The 17030-nt window shown below is 33.5% G+C and overlaps 1 protein-coding gene across 6 annotated transcripts in view; it reads right to left on the bottom strand.

The window, feature by feature from the left end:
* The window catches only part of FGF14 (fibroblast growth factor 14), a 410996-nt gene that overhangs the window by 83800 nt on the left and 310166 nt on the right, over positions 1 to 17030 (bottom strand). For all 6 annotated transcript variants that reach the window (XM_035318587.1, XM_035318608.1, XM_035318596.1 and 3 more), the window contains one exon: positions 16475 to 16578. In XM_035318587.1, coding sequence (XP_035174478.1) covers positions 16475 to 16578 — 104 coding nt within the window. The remainder of the gene's footprint in view (positions 1 to 16474; positions 16579 to 17030) is intronic.

The raw sequence follows: 17030 nt of genomic DNA, 5'->3' as shown, positions 1-17030 counted from the left end.
CATTTGAAAATATAAAAAGCAGGAAAAATAGCCCCAACAGATTATATGTGGCTTCAGGTAAAAAGTGTCAAGAGCATTCTTTAAGCCCCAAATCAATGCAATCATATAATCTGCTCTATACATTGTGATCTACACTTAGGAAAAACATTCAAGCAGCTGTATGGAGCTCCTCAGAGCCAAAAGCTCTGAGAAGTGAGAAGACAGGTCTCTTGAGATATCATACTAATGGCTAGTTTTAGACGTTATTTTATTGGGCAGCATCTTAAAAAAAAAAAAAAAAAAAAAAAAAAAGGTAAAGGTAATGCTTTGTCGTCATATTAGTTTTACTATACATAATGAGTATAAAACCATTTTGATATAAAGAAATGGAAGCAAAGGAGTACTTTTACTTTCAACCTAATATGTGACATTATTAAGGCATTTTTAAGGCAAAGAGAAAAAGAGGTATTACTAATCTCTATTACTAATTACTTTTTACTCAACAGAAAGAATGTTGTTCATCTTTATTGACATAACTCCTTTCAAGGACAGACTTTAACAAGTGATATAATATATTTAGGTAGAAAAGGATGTATAAAAGTATAGCTATTTTTCTAAGTGATAGTTACTTTTCAAATCATCTATGATAGTATTCAGAAGTAGGATCCTAATCTAACAGAAGTGTTAACAGGGTTATGGCCTGCAGCATTTCAAAGCATTTCATTTAACTGTTACCCAGAAAAAAATATATATTTTATATTTTCAAACTATGGGGTTTTTAAATAATAATGGATTTTTCAGTTTACTTGCTTAATCTCTGAAATGATTACTTATGTTTAATCTGTTTAATGTTACTTTTATTTTACTATTCTCTGCTACAGAAGTTCGATCCAGAAGAAAATAGATTTATATTTAGCAAAACCTTTTCAAGAGGCATTAGGACATTAAAAGTTGAAGGTTGGCTTTTGGTACTACTGTTTAGTCTTACCCTAGCACAACTAGGAGATTTCCATTTTCAGGATCAAATGAGAAAAATCATGTTGTGCATTTAGAGTTGTATCTGTGTAGTGTGATAAGGTGGCTCTATATGAAATTCCCCTGGGAGAAATTATATCTTAGTACAAATATTCAGGTAATCCAGTTAGCTAACAAACCAAGCTTGAGGAAAGAAACAGTCACCAGAAACGGAGAAGAGAGAAGCAAAGATACTCATTTAGACGTCAGCTTTGAACATGAGGTTTTAGCCCATACCAAACTTTACTTAGAAGGAATATCTGTTTTCTCCCTCTGATTTGACTCTAATGATAAAGAGACAGGACTTTTAGATGATCTGTTTAAAAGACATTTCTGAAAACAGTGTATGGTTGAAAAATTTAATTATCCTGTGGTTTAGTGGCAGAAATTAGAATATTCAACACTACAATCCATATACAGGCATCTGGAAAAAATATTCCAAAGTTTTGTTAAATTCACTCTACTATAAAATTATAAAATTATATCAAATCATCTGAATTTAGGTCAATCATTTTAGAAGTGCAGGTTTTCTTGTTGAGAAGATGCTGTGACTCCATTTGAACAACTTCCCATGGCACAGTATTGAATTTGTTATGACTTCTAAGTTTCAAAAAACGATATCAAATTTGAGTACCTATCTTCTGACCCTGTCAGATCCCAGCTTAAAAACAGACTACAGAAAGAATCAGGGACTCTGTGCAGAGTAGCTTTTACTGTTACTCGCTCACTTATCTCAATTATTTGCTATGTATTTGATATATACTTCTGTTACCATGGTCACTTAAACACTTCTAAATTAAACATCTTCCTTTATTTATTTAATGAAAAAGGAAGATAAAAGTATTTACAAGGATTCCTGCCCAGCACACATGGTAGTTACAAAGCTGGATTCATTCCTGCATGCCAGGTTCTTTGGGGTCCACAAGTGTAAGCCATTAACAAAACAAGAAATATCTGTCACAGCACTATGGGTATTTTCTGGTGCTGCCCAGGCTCTGGTTTCACAGTGATATTTTCACAGAAGCAGTAGTTTCCCCCCACTAAGGCTACCTGCAAGTATGAAACTGCTGATGTATATGAGAATTCCTCAGTGTATTCTTTTACTAGTAGAATATAATAATATTGTTTTTAACAGCCTGTCCTAGAAAAACCTGCCTTCCTCTCAGTGTTTCAATTCTGTTTAGAATGCATATAGTAAAGAAAAATATGTTAAACCAAACATAAATATAACAAAAACCTTTTATTATCTATTCATACTGTAAAATAAACTAATTAGTCCTTTTATTATATATTTGCAGTTTCTTTACATTTGGACCTAGAGACTTCACAATATGTTACCTTAATAAGGGCTTATCCAGCAGAGCTTGCTTTCCAGGTCATTCCAATCACAGAGCAATATCAATTTGACATTAACAGAGAGATACTACTAACAGTCTTAAGCATGAGCTAGAGAACCCCCTGCTGCCTACCAGTGAGGGGAATTGAGTTGGAAGCCTTTATAAAAAGCAGCAGGCCATGAAATGCCAAATAAAATTCCTTTTACTATCCAGAGATAAAAGAAAAGAGTACTGTACTTCTTTAACAAATAAGACTTGACAAAAAAGAGAGAAAATAGATGTGAATGGTTTTCAGCAGTTGTTGCTTTGCTGAAAAGAAGAATGTGAAAAAAGATTTATTTTTTTTTTGAGGAAAAAAACTTCGCACATGCACAAAATTTACCAAACTTCTTAAGACCCTTTCTTTTGAAAAAAAAACAAAAACAACAAAAAAAAAAACACCACCATCCAGTCTGATTAGAAATTACCAAGAGATGGCAATACAAAAGAAGGCAAAAAATTTGTCTAATGTTCTTTGTATTTTTATAAAATTGTTACATACCTTTGAATGCAATAGTTCCTGCTTTGATTATCAACACTTCCCTTTTTATTGAAAGCATGGCTGAAATACACTGAATATACAAAGTACATAGAACCACTTATTGTAAAACTAGATAATAATTTGGATTATTTAGGATGTCTATTAACAGAGAATGGGTTCATTCTTGTAGGACTGATTTTGTTTTTTTGGTTTTAATCTCGGTGATAAAATTACTCTTTATATACAATTCATACTACTTTTATTTGGGGGACAGGGACAGTCCTCTTTCTTACACACCTCTTTCATATATAAGCAGTAGGAGCATGATGAAATATGTTCATATGCACGTTGATATTTTCTTGTGATTTTTCTAGAATTCTGACTAAAATTTCTAAGAAGATTTCAGTATTCTCCCCAAGAATAAATCAGAATACATTTCAAGATGCCGACAATTTTAATAAGTAATTCATGTAAATAAAGGAAATTGTTTATCTCAATAATTACAAAGTACCTTTTTCAAAATATTTTTAATTTATAGTAACATTTAAATCACAATATTTTGCTTTTTACAAGCTGTCATTTTTCCTTTTTACCCTGTAAAAATCTTAAGCAAGCATCAAGATTTTCTAGTATGTACAACCATTTAGAAATATACTTAAAAAAATCCAAGAATGCAGGAAACAGGCAATATTTATTTGCCTGTAAAGTCTTTCATTTTACCTCACATTTACCTCACATTTAGTCCAATGAAATATATAGAAAATAAATAAATAAATAAATAAATAAAAACACTTTTTTTGCTGACTCACATGATGTACATGATGTCTGAGCACAATCAACTTTTCTCCGCTGACATTAATATTCAGGAATTAGTGTTGTGAACAGCTACAGTTTCACAACAATTGTTCACCATTCCCTCATTCAGTAATATGTTAACAGTTATGCTTATGGACTTCGTTTGTGACTTTTCAATTAACTAACACATCAACATTGTCCTCAAATTTACGTGGCTTAATATTTTCATTTCACAAACCTGCCCAAGAAATTTTGGCCATTCTAGGCTCACATAGGAATGTTTGCACAGAAGTCATGAGGACAAGGCTATAGTATATTTATTTTTAAGACCAGGACAGCCAAACTCCATGCTATTTTTCTGAGTTTGGCCTATTTATAGACTAATGAAATGGAACATACCTCTTGACAACCAACAAAATCTGTGATCTGCCAGAATTCAAGGACACTTTATGTGGAGCTTGTGTCTTGTCTGAATCTGACACCCGAGCACCGCACCACAGACACATTTTCTACCACAGTTAATTTCAGCATTTTTTGGTGTGGGTATTTTCACTTTAAATAGTTTCAGGCAAAATATATCAATAAAACTGTTTTCATATGATTAGCAGAGAATGAAGTAAACATCCTATGATTTACTTGTCAATCATCTAATCCTAATGCATTCTTCTATCTCCTTCTTTTTCTCAGTGCTATACTTATATATTCAAAGCTACAAGTCAAATACAGTATTTTAGACACCATCTCACTATTTCTCACTTCATCTACAGACCAGACACCTCCATACAATAATCATTAAAAATCAAAGATCAGCTGATCTATCTACTACTCAAACCATTCCAATTGAAGAAAAATGGCTTTCACAATTCTTAGTAAGATAGTTCTAGATAGGATATTGTCAGCTTTCAAAGACACAGTGAAAATTCTACAAGTATTCAGGGAAAATATCAATTTTATCTCTTATTCTGTTTTCAAAAGCTATTCTACAGCCACCCTCAGTGCTCAAACAAATGCTAAATGGGTGATAGAATCGCCTCAGTTGATTCTTCTGAAGTTGTCCCTTCTAATGCCTGAAAGGCTGATTCCTTCATCTCCTTTGCTGCTGGTGCAGCAAAGATACTTGAAAATGAAGAGACAAGGGCACACTCCTGATCTTCAAATGTCAAGAAAATAAAATAGTCAACTCAGTTCCCCTCGTGACCAATTTAAGTGTTGAAAAAGGATATTATATGCTTCATCTTGCTATCATACCCTAAGCTTTAAAAAAAAAATCTCCAGAAAAATAAAAAGAAAAAAAGAAAAAAAAAAAAGAAAAAAAAAATAGGAAAATAAAAACACGTGGGATGTACACTGAAATTAAGTATACTTTTTACTAATAGCATTTGGATGTTGAATTCCCATCATGAGAAGGGGAAATGGAGAGAAAGCTGCTGATCTCTCTCATAACCAATGATAGAATGTGAGGGAACAGCACAAAGCTCCACCAGGGGAGGTTCAGGTTGAAGAAATTTCTTTACCATGAGGGTGGCCAAACACTGGAACAGGCTTCCTAGTGAGGTGGTTGATGCTCCATGCGTGTCAAGGCTTAAGAGGTATTTGGATAAGGCTCTTATTAATATGTTTTGACTTCTGGTTAGCCCTGACTTGGTCAGACAGTAGGACTTGATGATCTTTGTAGGTCCCTTCCAAGTATTCTATATTGGTCCCTTCCTATTCTATATTGGACAGAGATTCTCCATCCTATCCTTTGTTCAAGAAGAAGCTGAATTAAAAAAGATATGTATACTTAAATCCTTCTGGTACCTAGCAGAGTAAAGCCCAACATTTCCAGATCCCACTGGAACTAATGGAGAAGTTCCTACCAAATCTAACAAATTATTCTATGCTGTTAAATAAAGAAAGGTAATTCTTGTGAAAGTATGAAATTACAACTGCTGCCAAATTCACAGACAATACATTTTTTTTTCCAATTTGTATCTCCCTGATTTATGGAGATAGCACTTCCAGATTATTCCTGATGAATTATATTTTACTTTTTTTGTGTGACCAGTCTATCTTCACACTTCTGCATTAAAATGTGCCTTGTTCTTCCCTCAGCAGGGAACATCCAAACACATTCTAGTATAAAGAAAAAAAATATTAAGTATGATTGCTTAACCGCAAACAGGTTTAAATTTTAATTAAAATTTTATAAAAAATAAAATCCTATATTTTTTTGAAATAAAGAGATGCTCAACCATTAATGTAAAACACCGGGGGAAGAAACAGTAACAAGACTTAGCAAATGAATAAAGAATACCCTTGTATACTTTTAGCTATTCATAACATCTTCTAAGCTACGTTTAGGAGTAGGTCTTTTCTTAGTATTATTCTCTTTCCTGTTGATCTGAACTGTGTTTGATTTTGGCCTGTAGCCTGACTGGCATAGTGACAAGGTATAGCTACTTAGGGGACATCAGTCACAACACAGAGGTCAGATGCTGGCCAAGAGGGACATGAAAAAGAGAACATATTATGTTTTTGAAATGTTAGCTAAATTTTATTTTGTGCCTGAGGTATAAAACAATCTTTATCTTTCTAAAATTCATCAGCTGTTAGACAATTCTGCAATAAGTAAACAATTCCATGGTGAATTAGGCAATCACATCTTTTTTGTGGAAAACTCTAGGTCTGAAACTGAGTACATCTGCAGAGCTGCAAAGAACCAATGTTCTGTTTTTATGTTGAAACACTGTTTTCAGCTTTGCAGCCACAGCTACACTAAAGGTTAAGTAATATAATGTAAAATTTTGGGAAAGCTGAAGAAGCTTTACCAACCCATGAATAAGCCAAAGCCATTTGCAATGTAATGCACTATCAGAAGAAGAAACCCACAGGTGCACAGAAGGAATTCAGTCTTCAGCTTTTTGTTTCATTTACTGAAAGTACAGGATTTTCCTGTAGACCCTGCATATTAAGTCCAGAGGTTTGTGTTTTGGCAAGTAGTAGTATCATGTCACTTTTTATTATAAAATATTTAGTGACAAATGTATCAGGAGAACAGAATGTAGAGAACATTAACAACTGAGTTCAAACGTGATAGGGTGAATCACCTTCTCAACCCTTCTCCAAAGTTTTTAGTGAATGATTCAGGTTTTACTGCTTATTTTCTAATGATTTATGACTTCTCTTGAGATGCCCGCAAGGGGAGACAGTACTTCCCCAAGGCTGTATTTGTATTCTGCTAAAAAACAAGAATCCTTGTCAAGTCAAATGGAATCAGTCAAGAGAGCTTCTCATCTGACAGTGAGTAGAATATGTTGAATAAATATTGCACAGTAAACCTCACCAGTTTAACCCTTTCAAGAGGGATTCTCACAAGTAAATCCAATAGTTATGCCAACCCCACTACCACCAGAGTCAACAATCATAACTAGCAACACTTCGGCCAGCCAACCTTGCTACTTCTGAAAATTTCTGAGTTCTCCAATATCCAGACAACATTCCAGAACTTTCACACTGGGACTTTTAGTTGATTTAAGATGCATTTAATTACACTTAGCTGTGGGTGAAAAGCATCCCACCATTGCTAGATGTTTTTCTGATGTCACATCACAGATATTGCATGGTCAAGTAACAAAAAAGATGATTTACATACATTCCTCCCAGAACTCTGAATGTGTCTATCTCTACCCAAAACTGCCTCTCTGGGTACTGAATAGTTTCCTGAATGAGGGAAAGATGAGGGGGGAGGAAAGAGTCATATTTGACAAAGAAAAATGTCAAAAATAGATTGTAAGGTCTATGACACTTGTCTAAATGAGTACATATGATAACAGATTATCCATTAGGGAAAGCTGTAAGCAGAGAGAGTGGAGGATTGAGAAATTTGACATGAGATTCTAAGAGAGATGAAGACCTGATATTTCCTATAACTGTGTAGAAGTCATTACTGGATACTTACTTTCATAGTTTTATGTGAATGGATACCTGACAATCAGTCCTAACACATTTAATTAAACTGTAAAAAAACTCTAATCAGCCAATAGTCAACTACAAATTTAGCTAAAGGGGGGAAAGAAAAGTGGTGTTATCTCTTCTGAGAGCTTTACTTCCATGGGAATGAGAATGCTTCAGAGACAATTCCAGTTGCTTCTGTGGTCATATTACCCACAGTCTATCACAGATACATGCTGTAATGACATGCTGACACATGCCAGGCACAGAAACAGAGGAAAAGCCATGGAAGCAGCCCCTCTCTCTGCCAGCATGCACACATAAGACTACAAAACCCTAGGACAGATCCCAAATTAATTCTCTGTCAACAAGGGACGGTAAATACTAATACAAAAAACATCTATGGCTATTGTATTGAAAATAATACATTCCTTTTAAAACAGTGGTGAAGACTACCATGTCTTTTTCATCATTTGGTGTTTATATAAGCATACATTTTATACAAAATCCTACTGTATAGGTTTGTACACATTTTACAGCATTGTGTTGCAAAGATACAATGACACATTAATAATCACATACTTGAGCCCACAACTTTATGTTAAAGGACATGATTGGCACCTTACCAAGCTCCCTGAAGTTAAAGAATACTTACATAGATTTCCTTAATTACATAGGTAAATACAACATTTTCCTCTTTTATGGATATATTTATAGGGTACATTATACTTTAATATTATGGGATGTATATTGCATATTCTGATCCAGGTAGTTGAAAGTTTTACAGATTAAAAACAAAACAAAACAAAACAAAACAAAAAAAAACACTAATTTCAGAAAGATAATACATATTTTTTCTTGGGTAAAGAAAGCAGAATTTTGCTTGACTAAAGCCTTTTTTCAGCCTATAATAAACTTATTTGAAAATAAATGTTATATTTAAAAGCTCACAATTCATTTCTCTTCAACCATCTTGGTGTCTAGTCACATATCTTTTAGAAACAGACCTGAATAACAGAAGATTCATTAGCTATTCAGCTATGGCAGTAATAAAGAGCACCATATGTGTCTAATTGTTGTTATTCTAGTCCACACAGAATTCATTTTTATTTCTTACCTAGAATTCTTCAAGATTCATTGAGAGGCCTTCATTACATTAGATTTATTATGGAAAGCATTTCAACTAACCATAAATCCATTTACAATTGTCTTCAATATTTTAAATATTAATTAAACAATAATGGAAAGAAGTAGTAGGTTTTGATGAGAAACATGCTTTTGATAACTTTCTAAAATTGGAGAGATTTTTAAAATCTTTGGTAGTCACTTTTCATACTTGCATGCAACATTTGAATAAGATTGAATAATAATGAATAGAAAATTAGAAAATTTGAACACGATCCTTTTGATATGCTTGTGCAGCGACAATTGCCAGTGACAATTGCAATAAAAAATAAAAGGGAAGAGGGGCATTGAAAAACTATATGACGCACAGTAAAACAGCATTCATCATTTGGGATTACAGACAAGCCTGAATGCCTAAATTGAGGGTAAAGAAACATCCAGAAAAGAGTAATTGTATTTATGTAACAAAACAAACATTGGACAAAGTACAGCGAGGTTACCACAAGAAGCAAGAAATGCTAGAAGCACAAATTTGACAGACTAGATTAAGCTGTTGGTCCATCAAGCCTGTGCCCAGCCTTTGGCTGTGAACCTTGTGAAATAATTTAGAGGCAAACCTCCCTCAGTGCATCTACAGTTAAGAGATGCCATATATTGAGGAGAGCATTGCTTCCTGTGTCAATCACCTTATTTCCCGAAGCATGAGATTAGATGACCCTCATTTTAGCATACATACCTACAGATATTATTCATTGTCACTGAATTAGTTGTAAAATATTCACCTGTAGCGTCTGACTCTGTAATCTTCCATGCTTTGACAAGAAGTTTGGATGAGAAGCTTTTTAACCTTGACGCATTTACTTGCATTGCACGTTTTTGTAATCTTAGGGAAATATATATATATATATATCAAGAGATCTTTGCACGTGCATGAGTGTTAAATGTGGGAAGGGAAAAGAAACATTTAACCAAATATGGAAGTTTTTTTATAGACAAATATTGTGAATGAATCTTGTAAAGGATATTGAGAACCTCAGTGAACAGGATATATATGTTTGGTTTAAGTACTGAGAAACATCATTGCAAGTTTTGAGTCAAATTATTTTATCCCCACTACAGCATTTAAATGGCAGCAGGGTGAAAGAGCTGCCACAGATGAAGCCAACCTAAAATACTGTGTTCTTTTCTAGTTCTAATGATCTTTGTTGTGTATTTAAAGTAGCATGCTTCCAGTACATAAACTTTATGAACATTAGTTCGAATAGTAACCATTTTGTATCCTAAACACACAGAGTAACAAACAAAAGCATGAGACTCATGAGCTGTGATATCATGAGCTTTTCTACAGTTCTGTTCCGTTTAGCTGTGCTATTTCTCCACTTTCTTAAATCTCTGCTTAACACATTCTCCTTATATCAGACTCATTCCATTCACCTCTTTCCTTCTTTCTCTCCTGCCCCATCAACTCTCATGCATCTGTGTATGATTCCTTTTCCCTTATCTTGTGTATCAAAGCATTGTCTTAAGCACATTCAAACCAAAAATGTAGTGAAAACCTAGCACACTGAAAAAAAAAAAAAAAAAAAAAAAAAGCATGGACTTAGTATGCATTTTGCACTCCTTCTCTACTAGGTAGCAGGGACATCTGACACTATCTTGTATGTTACAACAGGGCTCTGTTATCAGTTGTTCCTTAAGTGGCACCGTAGTATAAATAAATACATTAGCAATTTGCTATATTTATTTTTGGCAGAGAACTTGAGAGACAAATTATCTACCTCCAAACACAGATATAAATAAGCATAAACCATGCAGATGTTTTCCTCCTCCCTGTCACTGCATCTCAGTTCTTTCTGGAACATGATTAACTTTTTATTTTTTTATTTTATTTTTCTTTTAACCTCCCAGGCAACACATCCCAACTTACAGAAGAACACATCCCTGAAATGTGCTGTTTAATATCCTCTCAAAGAAACTTTTGTTATATAAAGCTATATTATATAATAAAGTTATAGTATAGATCACCTTCCCATTGATATCAAAGATAACAGACTATGTAAATAAGTTACTCATACATAATAGAGCACTTCAGTGGTAAATACTTAAAATTAGCTGATGGTTCTTGCATAAGATCTGTGTGCATACACAGTTAAAAACAGCACTGTTAACAAGTTTTCAAAACCCTTTACCACAAGCAGTGATTTTCCAATAATTAAATTAACCTAATTTCCCCTCTCCAAAGCATGCCACAGTAGTTCCAAGACACAAAGTGAACTGAGATCCAATTCCTGTCCTACTAAAGTCAACGCTGGGATGTAAGATTGCGGGAGAAGGTTCAGAACCTAATATATAAGACACAAGAAACAAAATCTTATGTTTCTTATTGATCACAGCATTATTACAGGAGTCATTCCATTCTGATGTGCTAACATTCACAAAACCACAAATACCTCAAAAACAGCAAGATTTACCTTATTTAGTATTTTTCTGATTCTTAACACAAACATCTACCTCTAAAACCATAAAGCAAGCTCATATTTGCCCACATCTCTCTACACAGATGTATTCGTAGCTATTTCTGCCATACCTTGCATGATGGGGGAGTGGTACAATCTCTGCCAAAACCTAGGTTTCAGTATTGTTACAATGTGACAAGACAAAAACAACAGAAAAATGCCATCTGGATGTCACATTGTGCTTTTTAAAATTATTGTGAAAAAAATATATGGATTTTAAAACGTATTTCTTCTCTGGTTTTGCCTACTTTAAACTTTTGATCTCTTCATTATTATGTTGTGTGTATCTCTGAACCTTCAAATTACTGCACATGCTAAGCATTAGTATTCCAAAGCACAAATAAAAGCTCTATGAAAAGCTACAGAAACTTCTTTTTCATTTGACCTTGATTTAGATACTAGAAATATGTATCACTTCAGTTCACTTTCTTTTGCATGCTGTGTTCCCATCTTCTTCCTTGAGGTTGAAACCTGTTCTCATCAGACAGGTCAATTATTTGGGCTTAAAGAAATAGTGGAAATATCAGAACTGAGAAGCTACTGAAATGTCAGGAGAAACCCTCAAAGACTTTTCTTTCAGGTGAGAGTTGTGATATAGCAAATATGCTTCACAGTATCAGGTATTGACATTTTCTCTCATTCATTAAGGCTCTCACATGGACTGACATCTTACTACCACAGAAACGCTACCTAACCAACACCCTCAAAGCCACATAACGTGACTGCTCAAACACAAACCTTCATCTTACAAGATTATTTTTTAAAGCAAATATTGTGCTGTCTCTACTTCTAAAACACTTTATAAACATTTTGTAACAAGAAATACAGCCATGCCTCTCCACTTTTCTCTGCATTTTCCTGACAGTCTTCCCACTGTCCAACGGGAGCCCTGGAGGTGCAGGTCAGAACTCCAGCCTGACAACAAACTAGAGTAGGTGATACAGTCCAAGAAGACTCTCATATCTTCATTTTAGTAAAATAAGAATTATAAAATGGACTAACATATATTTTATCTCAGTTCATCCTGTTCCAGCAGCATAAAGTGTTAGAAGCAAAACAAGAAGCTGCAGCGCCCCCCCCAAATAAATAAATAAATAAATAAATTGAATTAACATTTTGCAGAGTATTTGATCGAAATTAACATAAAAATCAACAAAAGCATCTGCCACATACTGTAGTGCCATCTTCTGCTGCACACAATACCTGCTTCTAATGAGCAATCAGAAGTGTCTGTGCTCATTTTTTTCAGTGTATGGATCCTGTTCCCCTCCTTTTGATTTTGATAGGCTCAACTCCTGAAATAAAATCTTATCTTGCTCACCTTTCCCAAAGGTGAGATCAAAATGAGGCATATTTTTGGAGTTTAACATGAAAAGTCTGTAACTACTAAGTCAAAATCTTGATAGTAATCAGCATGATTCTTTGTTGAACAGTCTCCAGTTTCTCCAACTAGCTTTTGCAGCGATAAAGAAGTCACTCATAAACACTGACATATTCATAATTCATTAATTCATCTGAAATAAATCTATACTTTGCTTTATAATACTCATTGTTCACTAACATAGCCAGAATTAGAAAGCTGTCACTAAAAAAATATATACAAATTATAAGAAGTGGATATACATATAGTATAGACACACAAAAATAATGTTGGATTCAATAAACCCAAGATTCGTAAAAGCTGAGCTTAATGAATAGTCTCTGAGTGCTAACCCTTGAAAGTGTAAGGAAAAAAAAAATGAAAAGGCTCTTTTTCTCATATTCTATATCATTTAAAATAATGAATTATGGCATTATAGTAATTCATTTAAATTCATTGAAAAATAAGCTTTTAATTTTGGTTAAGTATTTTCTCTTAGGAATTCTGCAAAGTCCTGTCAAACTCCAAAGATATGCTTCTCCTTTATTTGACAAGGCTTTTATGTTTTTTTTACAGGGACCCTGACTTGATCAGTCCCCAAAGGACAGAATACAAATCTCAGCTGCTGCACCAAGCAAAACAGGTATGACACACTCTTGTTTCTACTCTAAAAAAAAGAAATATCGTAATAACACTTGTCTCTGATATTTCTTTAGCTTTTTTCCCCTAGTTCTAATTCTGTGAATTAATTGAGAAAAGTCTTACACAAATATGGCAGAAAAAAAAATACGAGAAAAACAAGGGACTCCAAAACTGGCAAAAGGAACCATAATAAATATATAATTAAATAAAAGGCAAGAAAGCTTTGCAAAGCTGCCTAAATCTACACACAAAACTGGTCTCTGTTACTGCACCTTCATTTTCCTCTTATTGAATACCTCATATCAGAGGAAGTTGGATCACATATAATACTCTTCCTGTCAGTGTCTTTGCTTAATTAGTCAACATCATGTGTAGTTTATGATAAAAATAATTGAGCTGGCACTTCCAGTCTCTAAAGAAAGGCATTAATATGTAGGATATTCTCACAAGCCACAGTTTTCATAGACTGTGAATGGAAAAAGACACTGATACATTCTCTAGAGAAGGGCTATACAGGACTCCAGTCTCAATTTAGAGAATACAAATACTGCTTAGTCTATAGCTTCCATTTTTGGATGTATTTATAATTAGTTGTTAACATATCTAAATACATGAAAATATTAACAAGTGTTTCTATTATTTGACATATTTTTCAATGATGTCGGTTGTCATGCCAAACTTACTTTGAGAAAACTTTTTTTCTCCCAGCATCCCATAAATAAGCAAGGGAAAAACACATAATACATAGATTCTGCATCGCAAGAGATACACAATAGTGACTAGTGATCAAAAAAAAAAAAAAAAAAAAAAAAAACAGCAACAAAACACTAAAAAAAAGTGGTTAAAATATTTTTCTGCAAAAGACAGTATTTAGAATATTTTGCATGCAGTATTCCTTCATCTTGCTCCTCAGGGAGAAGGCTTTATTCTTTCTGGATCTTTGTCTTCTTATTTTCAAATGCATTAGTCTCTAAGCTGAACACAGACAATTACTAAGATCAAAATATATAGTCAATTTTTTCAATACATTAATATGAATCTATCAAACCTGTATTACAACACTGATATTTTGAAATTACTACCTATAAATTTGCATTAAATTCCAGAATATTAATACTTTTTAACTTTGACAAAAGTATAAGTTGAAAATCTTTTGTAGAAATACCAAGACCAAGCCTTCCACTCAGTTTTCTGATGTCTCCTCTTTGTCACCTAATGGGCCACTCATCTTTTATTCTCTATACAAGGAATAGTAAGCAGTACCTTCCAAACACATACATTTCCTTACCTCACACAGAGTAAAATAACAGGTAGAGACACTCTCCCAAGAGATCTTTAAATGAAATATGTTAAAAAACATAAAAACATTCACAGAACAACATTCAGAGGTGCTTAATGAGTTTCCAGTAACCACAGGAATATAAGAAGTTAAGTCCAAAAGTCTTGCCACCAGTGGCGATTAAAAAATACATAATCTTGCAATACGTTATTAATGGATTACATTTTCCATTTATATAATCTTTTATTCATATCCATGAGACTGTTCACAACCTAAGTAATATGTATTTCTCAAGAAGATGATATAGGAATAAAGCAATTCAGATTCCCACTGGTGTCATGGAAATATCTTGTTAGATGATTTAAGGGTCACGTTCATGTCTATTCGAAGTTTGGATCCAGCCACCTCTCCTTATCTTGCTTTGTACTTTCCATTCCTTTCCCTTCTCCAGATGACACCATTCATTTAACTTGTAGAGTGTTTCCAGAATCATACATAAGCACAGGGGACCCCAGAATTTGTTCATATAGGGCCTCTCCTTGCACAGTAACCTGCCAAGAAACTGATACATTTTCTGAAATGTATAGTTCTTTCTGAATGAAGAAGAACTCATTTCAGAAATTTTGGTCAGGAATATATGCCAACACAAAACAAAGTACTGTTTATCATGCTGACGTGAACTCCCCACATAAAGTGTTGGAACTGAGAATTCAGAATTAATGCTACCAACTCCAGGTTTTTTGTTTGTTTGTTTGTTTGTTTGTTTTTCTTCTAGCTTTCTTCCTTCTGTTATAAAATATTGCATGTCATACAATGTCTTCCTGTGATGGATTTTTTTATTATTGTTTTGAACAGAAGATAAATGTTTCAGATCATGCTGCTCGAGTTTCCAACAGATATCTTATGAGCAACAATTTTCTCTTTGTCTTGACATTGACATTCAGGATTAGTTCCATTTTTTCTCCCTAATTAGGTTTTCCAAGACAATTGTATTTTTGAAACAAACAGAATACTTTCCCTGAGGGCATCAGAAACTTAATCTGTCCAATTTCCTTTCAATGGATATTGAAAACAAAGCAGTGCATTGTAACTCAGTAGGGAATTAAGAACTACATGACGTAAGGAAAAAAACAAACAAACAAACAAACAAAAAAGGTACTATGAAAATAAATTCAACATAGAGGGCAATGAAAATATAGTAATGAAAAATCCTTTAAGACGCCTTTTTAAGACTTGACGGAACTGCCTGTTCCTATTAAATGTTGTCTTCTAAGGGAGGTTAAGACACTAAATTTACACAAAACTGAGGATTTTCATATTCATAGCAACACAGTGACTGAATAGCATTAAATCATTTAGAATATTCTAAATGATCAGAGGCCTATCCAATCAGTTTATATAGCAGTATTGCTTATGACTCAAAATATTTTTTCTTAAACTTTGATTGTTCTGCAAAGATACTGTCTTTCACAGAACTCATATTTTTTCTGACACGACAGAAAAAAAGCCATTATGCTAAGACTACAGTTATAAGATTAAGATAAACAGTAAGGCTGTAAATGACTTTTTATATGGAATTTATAAGTCTTATCTTAAAATAAATATAACTGTTGTAGCAGCTTTTGGATTCTAAGCAACAAATCCCTAAGAAAATAATTGCAGATCTTTATTTCCAGATTCTGGAGAAATTAACTGAAAATAATAATCTTCGTGGTGTGTTGCATGCAGCCCGTATAGTCTACCAGAAAAAGAACTCTGCAGAAGTCTTAATTAGTACTGCTAACACACACTTTCATACATAATACACAGTAATTTCTACTACATACAATTTACAGATGTACTACATAAGTACATGAGTACACTTGTGTAGATAAATATAGAATGTTACAGAACTTCTTACAAGTGACTACACATCTACATCACAGTGTAGATTTCAGCTTCAGCCTTTTACTCAGAGTTCAGAAAGGTACTTACTGATGTGTAGAGGAAACCTTCACCATTTAGGGCTATATACAACCCGGTTTTTACACCCTGGATAGCAACAACTCGAAGTCCCACTGGTATAAGGTTGAATAATGCTGTGAAGAAAAAAAAAACATGACCAGATATGAATATACTATGGTTATTAAAATATTTTAATGAACAACATTGATAAAAAGACAGCTCTTTCCTTCATTTTTTTCTGACTTTAAAATTAAAACTATTCAGAAAATATTGTTTTTAGTGAAGTTAATCCTTAAAATTAAAGCCTGAGTATCTATTTAGCAGTAAGTCCTGCAATATTTCAGTATTAGGTACAAGTGCCAAATAGCAAATACAAAGCAAATACAAAGCAAATACAAATACAAGCACTGCAGACACAAGTATCTCAAACAATCTGACAAGAGTCAGAGACCAACATTTCCTTCACCAATATAAATGGATCAGACGGATAATACTTGTGAGATACCCTGCAGAACACATACCTTTCTTATTCAGGCAAGTATTTTATTTTATTTTATTTTATTTTATTTTATTTTATTTTATTTTA

The sequence above is a fragment of the Oxyura jamaicensis genome, chromosome 1 (assembly GCF_011077185.1).
Source record: "Oxyura jamaicensis isolate SHBP4307 breed ruddy duck chromosome 1, BPBGC_Ojam_1.0, whole genome shotgun sequence".
NCBI lineage: Eukaryota > Metazoa > Chordata > Aves > Anseriformes > Anatidae > Oxyura > Oxyura jamaicensis.
Note: the sequence above shows the minus strand (reverse complement) of the source record. Positions and strands in the feature narration are given on the sequence as shown.